Here is a 22,383-nt window from a genome sequence, read left to right on the forward strand (position 1 = left end):
TCTAGGTTGTTAGATACTTAAATATTTCCAATTATGAGTGTTACATATGAATGTTATTTTTGCTTGAATTTGTTGTCGTTCTTTATGGACGACCGGTTAAGTTATATTACACACAAGACAATTTTTCTTTCGTACCTTGAGCCTTTCAAGCCACCCTTTTATATTCATATTTCCCTTTGTGAAACCACTTTGAGTCTCTGGAGAAAATTTCTTTCTTTTTAGTGACGAATCATGTCACAGTCCTACACTTTAAATGCACCTTGTTTAATTTCACTTGGAGTTAGATATGTATTATTATGACTACACATGTTTTGAAACTAAGTTTGGAGTTGCTCTTTGGAATTAGCAACATCTTAAGTTTGAGTTGGGGTAACAGTAGAAAAAAATGGTCTCTCAAAAAAAATGTTTTCTTTCTGTCAAAAATAAAAAGACAAATAGTTCTTCTGTTTTACCCATTTTGTTTGAATCAAGGAAGGAATGATGGCAGTTCATGAAAGTTTAGTAGGAATGCCTAGATTAATGAACTAACTCCAAGTTCTTTTGTTAGCCTACTTTCCCAAAATATATCCACCCTTAACCTTAGCTAAGTTATAACCATCAAAGTCCTCTAAGTGTGTGGATAACTTTAACTTGACTGTTTGTTTAGAATTGTTTCAAATTTATAGAAAGGTACATTCATGTGACGACTGAAGTTGGAAAATGCAGTGACCAGCCCTACTGACTTTAGGAGATACATACATGTACCATAGAAAAGAGTATGGCTAAAAATATAGGTTACTTTCGCCGAGCCAGACCCGCTTGAATGTACTGTGGTAAGTTAGTTGTTGCTTTGCTATAAATGTGATGAATGATTTCTAAGCACAACTCCCGGAAAGGTATGTTTTTCCTGAAAAAATGCAAAGAATAAATTATGTTTTTCTTTCGTTACTTGAGGACAAGCAACAATTTAAGTTTGGGGTTATGATGACATGACATCTTACGTTATTCTTAGCATGTTTTTCAGTTATTTTCAGTAGGTTCTAGAAGCAAAAAGGAAGAGTATTAGAACAATTGTCTATGATTTCAGTACTTTTTTTTTAATGTTTTCTATATTTGAGTCTCTAATTTTAGTTTTCCCGAAACATAGCAATTTTAGGGGGGTTTTGAAGTAATTCACGAAGAAATCATGCAAATCGGCAAATCAAGAATATCCGAAGATTTGTGAAGACTTAGGAAGACCAATAATCAAGATTCAAGAGGCCTCATAGTTCCCCAATTTCCGAGACAAGTTATTTGAAGACAAAGAGCTAAAGCGACGGAAAATAGGAGAATTTGAGCTTAGGAAGAGGGAGGAATTATGTTCCCCAAGTTCTGAGACAAGTTATTTGCCATATGCCTATGGCATGGTTTTTACAAACCATGCGCCTAGGGCATGGCTATGCGCCTATGGAATTTTCCATGCACCTAGGGCATGGTTTTCCATACTCTCACATGCGTCTAAGGCATTTCTCATGCTCCCTGTGCATCCGAAAAGCGAGGGGCGCTAGTGTCTTTTCCTGCTTTTTGTGGCCAAAGCCCACACTTTTAGCCCAAACCAAGGTAGAAACTCTCACTATTAATATTAGTCTTCCTCATTCATAATTTCTTGTTCATAACTAAAGCAGTTTAAGAGGAAGACATCTTTGGAGCTTTAGTAGAGCTTCTATCTTCTCCTTGATTTTATAGGGTATGTTTTTATCTTTAGTAATTTGTTTTTAGTTATCATGTATAACTAAATCTTTTTTGGTTAGACTTCTAAGATGAACCTTTATTTATTTTTGTTGGATATTTATTTAATTTAATGTCGTTTTTATTTTATTTAACTTTTGTTCGCTATTAAGTTTTATTAGGAAACTCCTTAGTTTATTTTTGTAGTAGGCGTAACCCTATATTAGATACTTAGGTTGTGACAGGGCCTAATATTGATATTACTATCCTGATACTTATATTTTGATATTTCAATCTCGCTACTAATATCTAACTGTTTAGGAAGTAATTAGTTATAACTACCGAAAGATACCGAAAGCGAGTTGACCCTAGTAGTAAGTACTTATGAGGTGACATTACTAATATTGAGTAAAATCTGTTGAGCCTAGGATGTAGCTAGTTAAATAATCAAGGAAACAAGTTTCTTCTTAAAGGAAATAAGTCGTAGCATAATAGGACCATTCTCTTAAACCCTTGATAAGGTAGACGCTGATACGGCTGCCCGTTTGTAGAACTACTAAGTGTGAGAGAGTGTGTGGTATGAGTATCCTAAGATGCATAGATGGGTGGACCTAAGGAACCTTGGCCTTCATTGCCTTTGGAAATGGTGGAAAGCCAACATAAAGTCTATGTTTCAATTACCTTTGAGGTGGTAGGACCCCACACGTAAGGATCACCGTGTGACCAGTAGGTGGAACCAAACATTGAAGGGATATGCCTAGTTAATCGAGAAGTATAGAACCCACACATAAGGATCATCGTGTGAACAGCAGGTGCTGCTTTCAACCTATTAGGTTAGTAACGTCCCAACGACCTCATTACTTGTATAGTCTACCTAAGATAAATAAATGCGACATTAGTGTTATTTAATATCCAACAATATAAATAGAGGGGATTCGAAGAATCCTAACCGCTGCTTACTTTTCTGCAACCAAAAACAGGTAAACTTGCTTTGTTGCAAACAAATAAAAATTGCAAGCTTCTAACCCTTTACTCTTTTATTGTATCATCAACTAAAAATAAGTAACGCGAATTGTTTGGACGAAACGACAATCCATGTGGATACGATAATCTACTTATCACTTTATTACTTGGTAAACGAATTGGTACACTTGCGTATCCGTACATCAAGTGGTAGAAAACACGTCTCAATTTTTCCTGAATAATTTTGTAAATTTGTCGATACGTTTTTTATTTAATTTTTGTGTGTGGTGTAATATGGTTTTTGGGGTTGACGAGTTAATTACTTGAACAATGTTAAGTGGTGTGTTGTAAAAAAAAAAAAAAAAACATAGCATGTTTTAACATGTTTTTTTGTTTTAAAAAATAAAATGTAATTTACAAATTTATCCTTTGCTAATAACATAACGTAAATAGATAGAATTGAGTTTTTAGTAAAATGCAAGTGGGACTGTGGGAGTATGCTTGCTAACTTACTTCTTTATGTTTTTAGGTGAGAGTAAGTTAGCAACCCTCTATATATATATATATATATATATATATATATGACATGTCATCTTACGTTATTCTTAGCATATTTTTCAGTTATTTAAAAAGGTTTTGGCTTAATCCCCTACTTTTGTTTCTTTATCAATATATTTTGGTAGCCTAGCACTTTGTAACAAAAAAAAATATTGTAAATAATTGTTCAAAAATGTATCTCTCAAAATAGCTAACCCTTTTACGCATTTTTTGAACTTTTATTATTAAAAAAAGTCGCAACAAAACGATAAAATAATTAAAATATTTTATTTATGACATGCTTGTCATACCCCAATTTTTGACCACTTTTCTCTGTTCTTACCCATTTTTATCCGTATTTTAAAACGGTTCGAATTCTCTGTTTTTCGTTTTAACCAGTTAAAGTTTCGTTATCCGTTGTTTAATCCCTTAAAACCTTTTATCTTGTATTTTAAAGCAAGTAAATTTTGTTCGCATTTTATGTAGTCAAAATCACTTTGTTCGTATTTTTAGGCATTTAAAATTTTCATTCGTACTTTTAAAATATTTAAAGTCTTTTCTTAAATCCCGCTTTGCTCGTATGTTTAAACGTTTAAAAAGTTTTGTTCGTATTTTAAAAAAACACTGCAATTTTTTTTAGTCATATCGGTCGAAATTTCGACAGAGAGGTATTTTAAAATACCTCATTTGGTTACCGAGAGGGACAATTTTAAATTTTTATTAATTCACTTATTTTACCTTCATTTTTATTAATTCTCATTATTTCATTTTCCTTTTTTGTTTCATATTTTTTTTATTAATTTTATTTTGTTTCCATTTTCATTTTTTCCCTTTTAATGTCACGTTTTTGTTTATTATTTAAGATGGTTCTATTTTGTTTTATTTGGTCTAGTCCTTTTTATAGTCCTTTTGTCTTTAGAGTCCAGTCTGATCCAAGTAAGGGCATTTTGGTCCAGTGAAAGGGACACCTCATCTGTTGAACCTGCAACTTAACCTAATTTTGCACAGTATATATAGTAGCATTTATTGCAGAGACTGACCCTAATCACTGCCAATCACTGTAGCGCCGCAGAGTTCCTTTTCAGAAACCCTAATTCTTCTTCTCATTTCCCAATTTCGAATTAAATACCAAAAAATAAAAAAAAATATGAATGTTCATAAACATTCATGAACATTCATCCTCAAAATTTTCAGTAACACTAATATCAAACCCAAACCGATTTTAACAATATAAACTCAATTCTAAGTTCGAATCCACCGTTCAAATTCGTTTCGAAGCTCATAGTCAACCAGATCGAAGCTTGAAGGTATCAACAGAGAGCTTTTAGTTGAAGTATTCCAAAGTTTTCCGTTTCCAAGCAGTTTTCTCCGATAAAATCAAGGTAGACTTTCGATTTAAATCACTTTTGAACCACTTTGGATCGGATTTTAAAACATATACGTTCATAGATCTAAACCCTCGGTTTTCATCCATAAAACATTTTAAAAAAAAAGAACACAGAGGTTTAGAAATACGAACGTTGCTCAAAGTCATGTGTGTCCTTAGATCCGTGAACAAAAACTCGTAGATCTATTCTCGGTCCCGAACTCCTTCGAACAAAAAACTTCGAATCTGATGTTTAACTGAAAAGAAAATATGAAGTTGTTTTGTTCGAAGTGTTCGCTGGAGTCACCGGTTTGATCCAACGATGAAGATGAAGCTCAGCTTCATATTCATCCTGAGTTTGCAGATCGGATTCAAGAGAAATAGAGTAGTTTAAATGTGTAACACATGAGTTTGTTATGTTTAAGAAAATTTTTTAAAAAAAAAAAAGAAAAAAGAAAGAAGGATGAAGAAGTAAAGTTGCGCCGTTCATATCAAAGGGAAGAAGAAAACATATATCAAAATGAAGTGAAACCCTAAAAGGGGGTTTTATATAGTATTTGACAGTGGACCGGTTCAGTTGAACCGCACCAGATCCTGAACCAGCCCACTTTTCCTTTGGTCTGACCCGCTCCACTCTTCTTAAGCCCATTCTGTTTCATCAGTTGTTTTTACTACTGTTTAAACCCCATTTCTGCATTCTGCACCCCCCTGTTTTCTAAAAAATCTTTGTCGCATCATTTTTTTTTTCACTACTTATTTTGGTTTTATTTTAAACCTTGTTTCTTTAGTTTAACATATTAAATTAAGTTATAATCTCATATGTTTTAATTAGTATTCCAATCTTTTTCTTTTTCTCTATATCATGCATTTGGTTTAGTTTTATATAATGATGTAGTTTTTACTTCATGCACTTTGGTTTGTTTAGGATTTTAAAAATCATTACATGCATATTTTACCTCATTTTGCTTTATTTTGCATATGTGTTTTTTACATCTTGGTAATCCTTACTTTATTATTAATGCTTTATTATTTTTAAGCCCCATAATACTAGTGTGTATAATTTAGGGAAATGATGTAATTTGTTTGGGGCTTTGTTTTTCTCTTAGCGTGTATCTAGGAATGGTATGTAATAGCTTAGTAATTGCACACACCGACACAAGCACCGACACTACACCACTCTATTTATCGCTTTTATCTCGCGTTATTTTTCGCATCGTCACGTTAGTTTACCGTTAGTTTAGTAAAACTTTTTTATCTCAAAAATCAAATAAGCAAAAGTCAAATTATTTTCTTAATAAACCTTGGATCCAAATCCAAGAGATTTTTCCTTTATTTTCTTAATCAAATTCCTAAATGAACTCTAATTAAACTTAGACTAAATTTCTCAAATAAAATGAAACAACCTCACTTCTATTTTATTCTTCTATACCTTGAGGTCTCGCAACCCTTCTCAAAATCATTTTCAAAATCAAATATTCATAGTTTGAAAAATCCATCAGGTCAATACCTTGATAAATCCTTCGATAACAAAAATATTGTACATTTTTGCATAAACATATCATGCATTCATAGTTTCTAGTCTGTGTCTTATCATGTGTCTTTCTCTACAAAAGGTCAATCCATCAGTAAAGTGGTCCGATGTCTTCATCCAAGTTCGGCTCGCACATGCAAACACTCATGCAAACACAAAAGATTGATCAGCTTGAGCAAGAGGTCCATGAGCTTCGTGGAGAGGTAACAACACTTCGGTTTGAGGTAGAGAAGTTAAATAGCCTAGTATCTTCGTTGATGGCTGCAAAGGATCCACTGCTTGTTCAGCAAAGGTCTCAACCATTATATCAGCCAAGGAGCATGAAACGACCTCGACAACAGGTTCCTCAACAGCCTCAGCCGCTTACTACTCAGAATCAGGCTCCTCAGCCGTTTACTTCCCAGAACTGGGCTCCTCAGCAACTTATTCTTCAAAATCAGGCTTGGAAAACATCATAGTTTGACCCAATTCCTATCAAATATGCAACTTTGCTTCCCATCTTGCTTAAGAAGGAACTTGTTCAAACCAGGCCACTTCATTGGGTGCCGAATCCTCTGCCATCTTGGTATTGCCCTGACCTCAAATGTGATTTCCATCAAGGGGCACCAGGTCATGACACTGAGTAGTGTTACTCTTTGAAGGAAGAAGTTCAGAAGTTGATTGAAAATAACACCGGATTCTGCGAAGACCCGGATATAAAAGTGCTACTTCAACAGCAACATCTGGCTCCACACTTTGTTGCCGCTGCTAGGCCCATCAATGCTGTTCAAAATCCGGGTTATCAGCCCCAGTTTCAACAATGTCAACAACAGTATCCGGTTTCTCGCTCTGTTGCTGCTATTAAGTCCATCACCAACACTGTTCAAAATCCGGGTTATCAGCCCCAGTTTCAACAATGTCAACAACAGCCTCGACAACAGGCTCCAAGGACACAGATTGATCCTATTCCCATGAAGTATGCAGAATTGTTCCCAAGGTTGATTGAAAGGAATTTGATCCACACCATGGCGCCTCTTTCAGTACCGACAATATTGCCAGCAGGATATAGAGCTGATCTATCTTGTGCCTTCCATCAAGGGGCACCAGGTCACGATATTGAACAATGTTTTGCATTTCAAAAGATAGTTCAGAAGTTGATCCGAAAAGACCTCATACCTTTTGAAGAGTTTGAATTTGAATCTGCAAGTTAATCTGTTATCTGGTCTTGGAGCATGATGTTGATACATGGAATGTTTAGCTGCAGTTGGGTCTTTGCTGATGTTTCTTTCTACAACTCATTTGTTCAAATTATATGTTTGGTTATTGCTTTATGTTTTTCAAAAAAAAGAAAATTCTTTCGTCCCACCCGAGACGAAAGTGAACTTGTTTAGGGCTTTTTGCTTTATGTATTTTCATCATTAATTAAAAAGTCGCTTTGATCCCGACTTTGGTTTTATTTTGTGCTTTTTCCTGGAAAAATGGTAATACAAAAAACCAAAAAATTATTTTCCTTTAAATCATTTCCACATATCTGCATAATCATAGTGTTTATATCAATAATCAAAGCATGCATTAATAAACCTGTTGAACACTTAAACCCTGTACTCTCTTTCGACTTTGAGTTCCCTATGTCCGAGGCTGAAAAAGGGATGATGAAGAAGTTTCCAATGAGATTTCTCGCCAACTGGGGCATCTTGGCCATCGAAGCTACAAACATCAAGAAAGACCGTCTTGAAGAGGACTTTCATGCACAAAGACTGGCACAAGATGCTTCCATCTGCCTTGCAAGGATATTGTACTTCAAGTGCACACTTTAACAGGGGCAACCCCCCCCCCCCCCCCCCCCACCATCCCTCAGTACACAGTATAAAGGCAGTGCCCCCACATGGAGGTCAAAGTCCTGTCAACGGAAGTTCCAATGAAAGCCAAGCTTGATTGAATTCAAAAGTGTTATTGTCGTCTGCCACCGACAGTTATATCAAGTATTCGACAAAGAGGGCTCGTCCCCGTGAATGTCAAGAAAGTGGCTTTGTGCTCAAAAATATGTTACCTGATTCCAGGGGCAAAGGAATGCCTACTTACAAAGAATGGTGACAAACTTGTATGTTCTGTGAACGCCAATGCAGTCAAGAAATACTTTGTTAAAATGAAAAGCTCGATAAGTCGCAAACTTGAAGAAGCGGCTTAGGCAAAAAAGAGCGTCTCGATGGATTGGAAACCCGAAAGGGCGGTCCATGCAAAAATTAGAGACATGAAGAAAGAAAATCAAAACCCTCGGTTTAGAAAAAAGAACACAGAGGTTTAGAAATACGAACGTTGCTCAAAGTCATGTGTGTCCTTAGATCCGTGAACAAAAACTCGTAGATCTATTCTCGGTCCCGAACTCCTTCGAACAAAAATCTTCGAATCTGATGTTTAACTGAAAAGAAAATATGAAGTTGTTTTGTTCGAAGTGTTCGCTGGAGTCACCGGTTTGATCCAACGATGAAGATAAAGCTCAACTTCATATTCATCCTGAGTTTGCAGATCGGATTCAAGAGAAATAGAGTAGTTTAAATGTGTAACACATGAGTTTGTTATGTTTAAGAAAATTTTTTTTAAAAAAAAAAAAAAAAAGAAAGAAAGAAGGATGAAGAAGTAAAGTTGCGCCGTTCATATCAAAGGGAAGAAGAAAACATCTATCAAAATGAAGTGAAACCCTAAAATGGGGTTTTATATAGTATTTGACAGTGGACCGGTTCAGTTGAACCGCACCAGATCCTGAACCGGCCCACTTTCCCTTTGGTCTGACCCGCTCCACCCTTCTTAAGCCCATTCTGTTTCATCAGTTGTTTTTACTACTGTTTAAACCCCATTTCTGCATTCTGCACCCCCCTGTTTTCTAAAAAATCTTTGTCGCATCATTTTTTTTTTTTTCCACTACTTATTTTGGTTTTATTTTAAACCTTGTTTCTTTAGTTTAACATATTAAACTAAGTTATAATCTCATATGTTTTAATTAGTATTCCAATCTTTTTCTTTTTCTCTATATCATGCATTTGGTTTAGTTTTATATAATGATGTAGTTTTTACTTCATGCACTTTGGTTTGTTTAGGATTTTAAAAATCATTACATATATATTTTACCTCATTTTGCTTTATTTTGCATATGTGTTTTTTACATCTTGGTAATCCTTACTTTATTATTAATGCTTTATTATTTTTAAGCCCCATAATACTAGTGTGTATAATTTAGGGAAATGATGTAATTTGTTTGGGGCTTTGTTTTTCTCTTAGCGTGTATCTAGGAATGGTATGTAATAGCTTAGTAATTGCACACACCGACACAAGCACCGACACTACACCACTCTATTTATCGCTTTTATCTCGCGTTATTTTTCGCATCGTCACGTTAGTTTACCGTTAGTTTAGTAAAACTTTTTTATCTCAAAAATCAAATAAGCAAAAGTCAAATTATTTTCTTAATAAACCTTGGATCCAAATCCAAGAGATTTTTCCTTTATTTTCTTAATCAAATTCCTAAATGAACTCTAATTAAACTTAGACTAAATTTCTCAAATAAAATGAAACAACCTCACTTCTATTTTATTCTTCTATACCTTGAGGTCTCGCAACCCTTCTCAAAATCATTTTCAAAATCAAATTAAAATCAACATAACCCACAAAAAATATTTTTTATAAGAGAGAACTACGATGGTTTTGATCCCTTTTAAGGGTACGTAGGCAAGGGTTTATTCCTTCCAAATCGATCAAATAAAAATAACAAAAACTCATACTTCTTCTCCCTCCATTCTTTCACTTCAATTTTAAACAACAAATTTTCAAATAAAAATAAAGTTAGAAAGAGGTTCTCACAGAGTACCGTGAACGACGCGGGTGCCTAACACCTTCCCGAATCGTAACTTACCCCCGGATCCAAAAAGGGTTTTTCAATCTCATTTTTCCCTTCCCAAGAATAAAATCGAGCAAGTCCGGTAGATTGAAGGTTCAAGTCCAATCAATGGCTTGACACCCGAAAATCTTGGTCTACAAAATTCTATTTAAACTAATATCTCATTTGAAGCTTTCTTCGTGAAATTCTTTAAAAAAAATTATAACAAAAATATGGAAACCATATTTTATTTATTTATTTGCAAAAGCTATAACGAGCTTCGCAATTTGGTTTGGTGAGTTTTAAGAGACAAAATTTTTACAAAAAAAGAACTAGACGTAGGGTAGTTACGAATAACTTACTTTTTACTGACCCACGACATATAGTTTAAGACAAATTTGATGTTCTCGATGTGCTCGTCTGGGTCGGAGGTCCCGTCATAGATATGATAGTTATGGGTAGATCATGTGTTTAATTCCTTGCAATTCAGTTTTTCTTCATAATATTTGTTTGAATTCCTTATAAAAAAAGGCTCAAGTGTGTCATCTACTACAAAACCAAATATATGTTTTGTTAATTAAGTGACTTTTTTTTTTTTTGAAGAAATTAAGTGACTTTAATATATATTTATATAATAAACACTTTGTATTAAACTAGCGTTAAACTAGCGTTGATGCGTATAAATTACAAACAATAATTTTTCTAAATTTTTTATTAAAATTAATTTGATTTTGATCAAAATCATAGGTATAGATAATAAATATATTGCACTTTCATATTGTAAGAAATTAAACTTATCTTTTTGAATATCTTTAAAAATATATAACAAATACAGGGACGGACCCAAGAATTTTTAGTAGTGTAGGCCAATAGAGAGACATCACCAAAATATATTCAACAAAAAACAAGTACAAAAAAGGAGGAGGCTAGGCCAAGACCTCGCCAAGAAGAAACAAACTAAAGCTTACATATACATCATAATTTTTCTCTTCGGTTGTTCATATTTTGGAAACGTTGAATAATTTTCTCATTTTCAATGCCAACTAAAATATCACCCTCAATATAAGTAACCAAACAATTATTTAACCATTCGTCTCCCATGCGATTTCGCATCCGATTCTTGATAATACTCATAGCAGAGAAAGCTCTTTCAGCACTGGCGGTTGCAACAGGTAATATCAAAGACAACTTTAAAAGCAAATATACCAATGGATAAACAATATGTTTTCCGGTCTCCACCAGCTTTAAAGAAAGATCACCAATCCCCTCTAATTCTAAAAAATCACTATCAAAGCATACATCTACAAAATAGTTATCAAGCTCATCATCTAGTGCCAATAATTCCACTGGAGAAAATTCTAACGGGTAAAATTGAGCTAAACGATTCAACCTCTCCATATCAAATGCTGAAAAGGAATCTCTCGGGCTTAAACAAGCTATACAAAGTAGCAATTATGTACTCACTTCCGTAAAACGACTATTCAACTCTTGAAGTTGGCGATCAATCACTTCATAGAACACTTGAACTTAAAAGCGATGTAAATTAGAAACAAGGTTGATCAATCAAAAGAGGGATTATCTAAACCTAGAAACAAGGTTGATCAAGAGGGATTTCCAATTTCAATATCAAAATTCAATTCAATAACCCAAAAAGAGATTAAATGAGAAGAGCTTGTACCTATGTCTTTGAAACCATGTGTATTGTGTTGTGTCCAAGGTGATCGATGCAGTAGCTAGCAGGAGATGTTCTTGTTGTCGCTTTGTACGTTTCTCTCTCTCTCTCTCTCTCTCTCTCTCTCTCTCTCTCTCTCTCTCTCTCTCTCTCTCTCTCTCTCTCTCAATAGTAACTACATATTTTTATTGTCAAAATATAACTATTGAAAATGACATATAGTTTTATCGTAAAAAAAAAGCAGATATTTTTTAAAAAAAATAATACCTCAACCTTTTTTATAAGAAACTATTTAAACTATCATCTCATTTGAAGCTTTCTTCGTTAAATTTTTTGTAGAAAATGTCACAACAAAAATATGAAAACTATAATTTCTTTTATAAAAGCTATAATAAATGAAACTATAATATATATAGTCTCAAAACAAGCACTTCATAAAATTTCATGAAGTCAACAGACTTTTTTTTTTTAGTGGCCGGGGTTTGAACTCCGGACCTTACATATTTTATGCATTGTTCTAAACAACTGTGCTAAGCTCACGAGGACATGAAGTTAACAGTCTAACAACACAACATTTTTTATTTTGGACAAGTCTAACAACACAATATTATTATTTAAAATAAAAAAACACAACACAAAGACAAAAGGCCTTCTCTTATTCCATCTACCAACCAAATCAACTATGAGAAGACTGCTTAGATTTCACCATCCCAAAGTTCTTCAAGAGATCTGTAGGCACCATAGGTTTCATGAACAAATATGTCACCCTTCAGTAATCTTGCCTGTAACAATAAAAGCCATTGTCATAAAACTAGACAATATTTCCATGAAAGTAAAGAAGAACTTCAACAATATAGGTTTTTTTTTTAATGGAAAATGTTAGTCGTTACGTTAGCATTTTTCTCTTTCGTTAGGATTTGACCCTAAAATTTTCATTCCTCAACTCCTTTAATCAGATACAGCTTTATACATATAAAATGACTTGCAATAGGTGTAGACTTAGGGCAACCATAAAATACTATATACCTGTTCAATCTCAGAAAATTTAGCAAACAAGTCTTCAGGTATAGACCAATCAAAAACATCAAAGTTTTCTTTTATCCTTTTTTCATTTGCACTCTTGGGAAGCACACTATGACCCATTTGTAATCCCCAACGAAGAGCTACCTGAGCAGGAGACTTGCCTAGTTTCTCAGCAACCTCATTTAGAATTGGATGCTTAAGGACATCAGTATGAAGCCAGGTTGGGGAGCCCAAAGGTGAATAACCCTAAACATTACATAAAATAATGCAAAAATATAATGACTTATTGGAAGAAAGCGAAAAGGTTTCATGAAAATAGTAAATATAATGTGCTGAAACAAAATAATGATCATTCAAGAAAAGACTTGGAAACTTACAGAGAAGTGGACACCTTTGGAATTGCAGAAATCGCGGAGTTTGTCCTGCCTCCAGGAAGGATGGCATTCAACTTGATTGACAGCAGGAGGAACACGAGCAACCTCGAGCAAATCTCCCAACTTCTTGATAGAGAAATTGCTCACACCTATAGCCTTTGCCTTGCCAGAGTCATACAATGCTTCCATTGCCTTCCATGTGCTGGCTAAGTTAGGTATCAAAAGATCTTCAGCCTTAGCCGTGAATTCGGCGCCTATTGGTCCTTTCTTTATCGCAACTGGCCAGTGGATCTGAAAAGGAAGAACCATCAGTTAAATTGAGCATGTCTATGTCTGAAATAAAATTGTTAAACCACCAAATTTTGAAATTAGATGAAATAAACCCTAGGCCGGATCCAAGACTAAATTTTTGGCGTGACTAAAATAATGGTGTCAAAAAACTCGCCTAATAAAATTAAAGACTATGTACTATTTCACCCAAAATTATAGTTTTAGTAATTTTATTTGTAACATTAACAATTGCTAATTTGAACAAAATAAACCATCCTTTCAAAAAAAAAAATACACCGTCATATTTTATTCTTATAGTCATCAATCCTATGTAAAATTGTGAATTGGACAATGAATCTTTTATTATGAAATAACAAAAATGCAACGTATGAGGATGAATTCATGGTGAAATTGTGAATTGGACAATGAATCTTTTGGTAATTAAGGATTAGGGTTCATCCATAAATCGTAGACCAAAAACTCACTTTCTTTTTCACAACAAAGGACTCTAATTAAGAATTAATTCAATTAAACCTAAAAACTAAAATGTTTAAGACCCAATATATTGAGTAAGAAAAGCACATTATATATACAATATGATATTTTTTTGAGGGAATATACAAATATGATATGAAATTCACAAAAATAAATATAAAGACCAAATTATAAAATAACATACTAATATTAAAAATAAAAAATAAAAATGTTTGGTGGAACGACTTTACTGGTCCACCTTCATACTGAGTGGTCATTAAGTCTGCAAGGCACATGGCTTAACAGCTACGTCCATATTGCTATATACCACAAGTTTATAATGGAAAAAGTTAAACACAGCTTTTTCCAAGCACACATGCAGTCTATTAACCAAGCAGTGTACAACAGATTTCGCATTTTCACTTCTAATTTTGAAACAAAGTAATGACCAGAACCAAGCAGTAGGAGAATATACAAAAATCTATGAACCACGAATACGGTCACGACGCGGACATTGACATGTAGACACCGCTGATAATTTGAGAAAATCATGTAATTCAGTATTCGTGTTTGATAGATGAAGATTGAGTGATAGAATTATTACATACAAGATACAAATCAACGTAATCAAGCTGGAATTCTGCCAAAGTCTTTTCCAATGCTAGTGGTACATCTTCTGGAGCATGATCAGTATTCCTGCAGGTGCACATCATCTTATTAGATACTACTCAATAGTGAACACGACTAACACATTCATAAATTAGCTAAAACATTCAAACAAACCAGAGTTTAGAGGTAATCCACAAATCTTCGCGCTTCACTACGCCCTCATCGAACAGCTTCTTCAACACCAAGCCAATCTGCAAGCAAGAGAAGAAAACAATGAATCATTTCCTTCACATATTGTATGTATATTAACATTAAGAAAACAAACAATGAATTACGTACCTCCTTCTGATTGCCATATAATTGAGCACAATCAATGTGACGGTAACCAGCCTGTATGTATCAGATAAAACATCATTATTTATTATATTGAATACAAATATATTTTCCAAAACTCAAGTGGAATAATGAAAATTTACCTTGATGGCGGTAGCAACGGCTTCAGCAACGAGGCCAGGATCGTCCTCGGCTTGCCAAGTTCCCAAGCCGACGGAAGGGATCTTGGCTCCGGTGTTGAGATCGAAGAATTGAATTGCCTTGGACATTGTCAAGCAAGTTGAGAAGAATGAGAAGTTAGAATGGAGCTAAATGCATGTAGGAGTTTTCAGAATATATATAGTCCTTATCTAACTTTTGAGAATTGGTTATTAGTGATTTATCACATATCTGTATTAATTAATTATGCCTTAATTGTGCATTTGACCATTGACCATGAAATGAAATTCCAACTGATTGCGTTAATTTTCCTTTTTATGCTTATGTATTCAACATTCTTCGAATATTAGAAAAATCTTGAATGCATTTAATTTCTTTGACAATTCTGTTTAACGTTGGTAATTTGGTTTTGGTCAGTTTAGTATGATATCAATGCATGATATCCAAAAGATAACTTTTTTTTTAAGGATCCAAAAGATAACTCGACCTCTAAATTTTTTTTGAATTAAATGCATGATATCAATGCCATGATTGAAAATAAAACAATATAACTCCCTGCGTTTCAAGACATAAATAAAAAATATTTTGAAACGGATAGTGTATTTTTTTTATTTTAATTTTTGGTGACCAAATCTTGAATACCTCAAGATGCAATAATAACAAGTCTGCAACCAAGTGATCTCTAAGGAGACATGTGTAATATCTTCTTTTTGGTCCATAATGAAAATGAGAATATTTGAACAACAACTGACCACAAATTGAATCAAGCTTATTAGTCAAATTTTAACAGATTTAATAGATTTGCAATTTAGCTTGCATTTCTCTCATTGTTTCGATTTTAGCCAAATCAAATATATTTGATCTAAGTGCAAAGTAACGAAATTCGGAAAAGTAAGGGGTCATGGACCATGGTTGAACATTTTTTTGGAGATTCATATTAGATAGTACTTTCATCATTATTATTATTAGAAAAATGCTAACTTGTGTCTTAAGGGCACAAGATAACTAGATAAGATCTTAAAATAGACTTAAAAAATAAATGTTATATTGAAAAGATAAGTTTTTAAACTTTTAAGGTTATGAATGCATAATATTCATTGTACCAAAAAAAAAAGAATGCATAATATTCAAAATTAAATTTCTACATTTTTTTCCTTGTGTCCATAGGGCACAAGTTAGCAAGACCATTATTATTATTATTATTATTATTCAAATAAACACCGCACAAAGACGGGGAATCAAAACAAACAGAGTCGTGCAGAGACGACGAAATTAGAAAAACAAGCGAAAGAAAAACTGAAAATATATGGAAATCACTTATTCAATTAGGATAGAAGGAAAAACAATTTGGAGGGGTGGTTTTTGGTCAAAATTGACCCTGAATCACCCCTGTTCGGTAAACAAGAAGAAGAAAATAGTGGCGGCTCGGGTTTGAGAAAGAGAGAAGACCGAAGAGAGAGTATTGTTGTATGCTTTTTTTTTTTTTAGCAAAAAGAAAGAATGATGCAGAGAGCATCATTCAAAGTTCAGTATGCTTAATTTTCATCGAAAGCAAATAAATATAAATATATAAATAAATAAGTAAATAACAATACAATTTGTTTGTTCTAAGTGGTAGATTTATCAAGTGGAATAGTAACACATCATTCTTAATGTTGATGGTAGTTGTCTCGACTCTCCTATTAGAGTTGGCTACAGCGGTGTCTTAAGAAACAATGCAGGGCTTTATTTACAAGTGCATGGTGTTGGCCTAAGAGATGGATATCGCAAAGTTAGTTTGTTTCTCGGATTCTTTAAATTGTATCAACCTCATTAAAGGTCCCAACATGATGTTCTATGTCTTTTGATTCAAAATATAAGGATCTAATTTAGCAAAGCAATGTCACAATTTACCACACTCTTCGAGATGGGAACCAATGTGCAGATCTTATCGCTAAACTTAGAACTTCATCAGACATAGACCTACTCCTTCATGACTCTCCGTCAGAAGATCTTTGAGCCTTCGTAAGATAGATGCAACCAACATTTTCTTGTTTAGAGAGTAGTTTTTGTGCTTTTTGTTTTTCCTTTTTAATTTGTTGCTTTGTTTGTTTAACCTTGTAACAAAAGAAAAAACATATGTATTTTTTAATTTCAAATTCAATTATGATATTTGTTTTTTCTCACATATATATTTCAATATTTGTTTGTTTGTGTTTGTTCCCACATATTAATCCTTACATACGTACTGATATAAAAAGAAAAGAAAAATAGAAAAATCTTTGCCATTACAAAGTTCTTAAAAAATGCTTATTCAACGGTTATTTTTTACTTTTTCATAACATAACATTTCAAATCGTTAGATCTCACTCGTTTATATATTTCTTAATAACCACAACAAATTTTTTCAAAGATTTTTGTCAATGAGTGTCTTAGGAGACTCGATAAGGATTTTAAATTAATAATTTTTTAAAAAAAATTTAAATACTTTAATTTTCAATACATTGAATACACACATTTTCATAAAACATTACTCCTTCGATTCTATAAAATAGAAAACCAAATTCGTAATGGCGGACAATCATCAACCATACCAAAGCCAAAACCTGATATGTTTGCTGCCAAACTAACAAATATCTATTATGAAAATGGTAATTCCTACGGACCAAAGATGATGCATATTGCTGATTCGGTTTTTGAAAATCCATGTGTTAGGATAATTAGAGTTTAGTTGCATTGGTTTTAGTAGTTTTAGACTTAAGATAACTTGTAGTGCAAGTTATCTAGTCTTATGTCTTATGCATTCTATCTTGTTGCTTACTTATAAATAAGCATCCCTTGTACTTACGAACTTGTATGAAATCAATAATTTCACCTTACAATTGATATCAAGAGCCTTCATTAGGTCTTGAACCCTTTATTCATCACATATCAATCTTGCTCAGAACTATAGCTTCAATTGTGGCAGGATCATTGAATTACGCACAACCCTTTATTCCAAAATTTGACGATTTTTACGATCACTGGGCCATGTTGATGGGGATATGTTTTGTTTCAAAGAATATTTGAGTTTGATTGAGAACGGTGTCATCATTGCTCCTGCAAAAGATAGCAAGTTGTGTGATCTCAAGGTAAAGAACTATCTTTTTCAATCAATTGATAGAAACATCAAGAAAACGATCTTGGTACGAGACACAACCAAAGATATTTGGGATTCAATGCGCAGAAAGTATCAGGGATCTACAAAAGTGAATCGTGCTCGGTTGCAAGCTTTGCGCAGTTTGAGGTTCATGCAATGAGGGAGGGTGAATCCATTGATGGATACTTTGCAAGAACCCTTGCTATTGAAAATCATATGACTGCTCATGGTGAAATAATGGAACAAACCTTAGTGGTAGAAAAGATCATGAGATCATTGACAGGAAAAGTTTAACTACGTGGTGTGCTTCATTGAAGAATCAAATGACGTAAGAACTCTTTCCATTGATGAATTGCAAAGCAGTTTGCTTGTGCAAGAAAAACGTATGAAATATCAGAGTCAAAAAGCTGATACTGAATAAGCTTTGAATATTTCAAACAGTGGTAGAGGATATGGGCGTTGGAGAGGGCGTTCAAGATTAATAGGACGTGGCAGAGGGAAAAGCAATAAAGATTCAATAGAATGTGACAAGTGTCATAAGTTGGGACACTATCAGAATAAATGTCCTCTCCAGGAAGAAATCTCAAAGTATGCAGAGTTTAAAAAAGAAGGTAAAATGCTTCTCATGGCTCAAAACTGCTTGAATACCAATGCTAAATATAAGTTATGGTTCCTTGATTCTGGATGTTCCAATCATATGGTAGGAACAAAAGACTGGTTATTTGATTTTGATGATAATTTTAGAGAATCGGCGAAATTAAGGGATGATTCTAAGATATTTGTCATAGGAAAAGGCAAATTGAAGCTATGCATCGGTGGTATGATTTGAGTAATAACCAATTTACTATTTTCCTGGACTTAGAAATAATCTGCTCAGTATTGGACAACTTCAACAGAAGAATCTTACTATAGCGTTGAAGAATGATACTTGCAAAGTGTATCATGATGAGAGAGGGATGTTTATGTCTACACAGATGAGATCCAATAGAATATTTGTCATATTTGCACCAGTTATTATGCCACTATGCTTGAAGATAGCAAAACAAGAAGATGCAAATCTATGGCATTGCAGATATGGACATATTAGTTGTAATTTGTAAAAGACAAAATACATTGATGAACAAACAAATTGTGAAAGTCCTGCCAACACTGAAAGAATTGGAGAAAAATAGCAAAGATTGCTTGATGGGGAAGCAACACATATAAGCTATTCTTAAGTAGGCAAAATGGAATACCAGTGAGAAGTTGGAGCTAATTCATTCAGATATATGTGGACGTATCAAACCAGGTTCTAATGTAGGAAGCAGGTACTTAATGACATTCACAGATGATTGTACTAGAAAAACTTGGTTATACATTTTGAAAGAGAATTCTAATGTATTTGATGCATTCAAAAGTTTTAAAACACTTGTTGAAAAATAACCTGGATATGAGATTAAGTGTCTAAGAACATACTCCCTCCGGTCACTATTATAAGCAAAATTTGACTTTTTAGATACATTGAATAATTAATGTATTTAGTCTATAATAAAGTCTAGATACATTTATTATTCAATGTATCTAAAAGGTGAAATTTTGCTTATAATAGTGACCGGAGGGAGTATAGAGGAGGAAAATATACTTCATCTACATTCAATGAATTATGCAATTCTAACGGAATCAAAAAACAACTCACCACAACTTACACACCACAACAAAATGGTGTGTCTGAGATAAATAAAAGAATTATGATCAATATGGTAAGAAGCATGTTTTCCGATAGAGATGTACCAAATAAACTTTAGCCTGAAGCAGTGATATGGGTCACATAAGTTATGAACAGAAGTCCTATTTTGCCTGTTAAAGATATGACTCATGAAGAAGCATGGAGTGGTATAAAACCCTATGTGCAACATTTTTGAGTTTTTGGATGCTTATTAATTGGACGTCAAGAGTGATTTTCTTCATGGAGAATTAATTGAAGATGTATATCTGGAGCAGCCATTAGGCTATCAAAATGATGATGCAAACAAGGTATACAAACTAAGAAAAGCTCTGTACAGTCTGAGACATGCACCTAGAGCCTAGTATAGTAAAGAGATAGAATCTTACTTGATTCAGGAAAAATTCATCAAATGTCCTCATGAACATACTCTCTGTCAAAAATGAAGCTAGAGGTAAGCTGCTAATTGTCAACTTATATGTGGATGATCTCATATATACTGGAAATAATGAAGAAATGTTTGAAGATTTTAAGTAGTCAATGAATGGAAAGTTTTCTATGACAAATTTAGGCCAGATGAAGTACTTTATTAGAGTAGAAGTTACACAGAACAATCAAAGCATTTTCATCAATCAAAGCAAATATGCTGGTGAAATTCTAACAAGGTTTCGCCCAGAAAACTGCAATATGGTGTGCAGTCCCATAATCATTAGTAGAAAGCTAATGAAAGATGAAACTAGGAGATACTAGACCTGATCTCACATATCATGTACTTGCTAGATGCAACCAAGTATAAGCAGGTAGTTGGATGTTTGATGTACGTGTTTGCTACTAGACCTGATCTCACATACAGTAGAAACTCTTTGAATTAATACTCGGTAAATTAATAAACTCTCTAAAATAATAAATTTGTCCGGTCCCGACTTGGGCTAATGTAAAAAATTGAAAAACTCGATAAAATAATAAGATAATAATTTTTCGGGAGATCCCTTTATAATTTTCGGTCCCAAGAAAATCATAAATTAATAATTCATAGAAACTGAAAAAAATATATTAAGAATACATTGAACACATTTGTTCCTCTTGTTTACATTTACTGTACTTCAAAAGTCATTATTGATTTCCAATGCATATGAACACAGTAGTTACTAATTTACGTTGAGTCACAAGGTTCGCTGCAACGTAATTCTAAGAGGCATAGACTAATTTGCCTTTTTGTTTGGTATGTACAATATATTTACTTAAAAATTCTTTAAATTAATAATTATTAATTTATCGATAAATTAATAACTCTCTAAATTAATAAATTTCTCCGATCCTGACATTATTAATTTATAGGGTTTTAACTGTATTATGTTTGTCTTGTGATACATGGAAAGTCATACAAAAATGCATTTGGCAGCAGCTAAAAGAATTTTGAGATATCTTAAAGGGACAATGAGTTTTGGGATTATGCACAATAGTAGTGATTTGATTAGCTTAACAGGATGGTGTGATTCAGATTATGCCAGTGATACATATGGCAGGAAGAGTACATCATGTTATGTGTTCATGATAGGGAACTTAGAGAAAAATTGGGAGTGATTGATAGTTTAAGTTTAGATTGATATTCATGATGTTGCAAACTGATCTTTGACATAGCTCGGTTTAAGGGAGGTCATGTTAGGATGATTAGAGTTTAATTGAATTGGTTTTAATAGTTTTAAACTAAGTCTCATAAGATAACTTGTAATGCAAGTTATCTAGTGTTATGCATTATATCTTGTTACTTACTTATAAATAAACATCCCTTGTACTTTAAAATCAATATTTTCATCTTACACTATGTGCTACTTGAAAAGGTGCTTTAATGATGAGGCTTCTAGACAATGAACTTGGATAGTTCAAAATGAAAGATAGGTTGGCAAAGGTGTCGAAACTAACATATGATTTTGATATTATGGATATAAACAATGACTTTTTCGTGGTCAAATTTGATCTTGAGGCAAACAAAGTTAAGGTTATGGAGACTACCTCTTGGTGCAAGCATGGACCATATCAAATTTATTTCACCAACGACAAAGACCGAAAGAACCATGGTGGAGATCCGCTTTCCAGATCTAAATTTAGTTTTTTATAATGAAAGTGTTCTCATGGCCATTGGTACTCCAATTAAGGTGGAGAAATATACTCTAGATGTCATGGGAAGTTGTTTTGCTCGAGTTTATGTGGAGATAGATCTTTTTTATTTTATTTTTTAAGACAGCGTGGAGATAGATCTTAACAAACCAGTCATTGGCAAAGTTTGGATAAAGGGTCATTGATATTGCATTGAACATACGAATGACTTTATTAAACATGCACCATTTGTGATTTTTTTGTTTTTTGTTGTTGTCAAGATTTGGTTGTTTTTTTTTCAAGTTATAGAAGACAAGAAACCTGTGTTTTTTAATATGTGATTTTGTTCAAAATTTTCACATGTTTTGATATGTTTAATATGCTAGTCTGGAAGATAAAAAAAAGGAGTTTCCCCATCCGAAGATCATCAATAGCCAATTCAACTTTACATGATTGATTAACTCTTTCATATTCAAATGATTTGCCTTACTTCCACTACTATTAGTTTTAATTCTGCTATCAGACTTTTTTGCAAGAGTTCTATTTTATAGAGTATTTAGAGGAGTCGCAATATCAAACTATGGGAAAATGCTGTTGAATATAAGGTTGTTGTTTGTAG

General features: G+C 33.3%; 1 protein-coding gene, 1 long non-coding RNA gene and 1 pseudogene across 2 annotated transcripts; 1 reads left to right on the forward strand and 2 right to left on the reverse strand.

Moving 5' to 3' along the window:
- Window positions 1–6,158: 6,158 nt before the first annotated feature.
- Window positions 6,159–7,517, forward strand: LOC146900370 (uncharacterized). The gene is made up of 2 exons (XR_015021325.1): window positions 6,159–6,692; window positions 7,170–7,517. It is a non-coding gene; the product is annotated as an uncharacterized LOC146900370 (long non-coding RNA).
- A 3,391-nt stretch (window positions 7,518–10,908) lies between these two features.
- LOC146900371 (uncharacterized) lies at window positions 10,909–11,493 on the reverse strand (annotated as a pseudogene).
- A 523-nt stretch (window positions 11,494–12,016) lies between these two features.
- LOC146900372 (NADPH-dependent aldo-keto reductase, chloroplastic-like) lies at window positions 12,017–14,998 on the reverse strand. The gene is made up of 7 exons (XM_085732093.1): window positions 14,832–14,998; window positions 14,695–14,745; window positions 14,530–14,606; window positions 14,355–14,442; window positions 13,006–13,293; window positions 12,632–12,874; window positions 12,017–12,387 (listed from the first exon to the last, which is right to left on the reverse strand). The coding sequence occupies exons 1-7, from the start codon at window positions 14,955–14,957 to the stop codon at window positions 12,301–12,303; spliced, it is 960 nt and encodes a 319-aa protein (XP_085588219.1). The 5' UTR covers window positions 14,958–14,998; the 3' UTR covers window positions 12,017–12,300.
- Window positions 14,999–22,383: the final 7,385 nt, after the last annotated feature.

The sequence above is a fragment of the Medicago sativa genome, chromosome 8 (genome assembly GCF_051527215.1).
Source record: "Medicago sativa cultivar Bolivia chromosome 8, Bolivia_mono, whole genome shotgun sequence".
NCBI lineage: Eukaryota > Viridiplantae > Streptophyta > Magnoliopsida > Fabales > Fabaceae > Medicago > Medicago sativa.

Bases quoted from the DNA above. Each gene is read 5' to 3' on its own strand.
- LOC146900372 (XM_085732093.1), bottom strand. From the start codon at position 14,957: ATGTCCAAGGCAATTCAATTCTTCGATCTCAACACCGGAGCCAAGATC. The intron at 13,294-14,354 runs GTATGTAATAAT...CTTCCTTTTCAG, and splicing joins ATTACGTTGATTTGTATCTT to ATCCACTGGCCAGTTGCGAT. The intron at 12,875-13,005 runs GTAAGTTTCCAA...TGTAATGTTTAG, and splicing joins CCAAAGGTGTCCACTTCTCT to GGTTATTCACCTTTGGGCTC.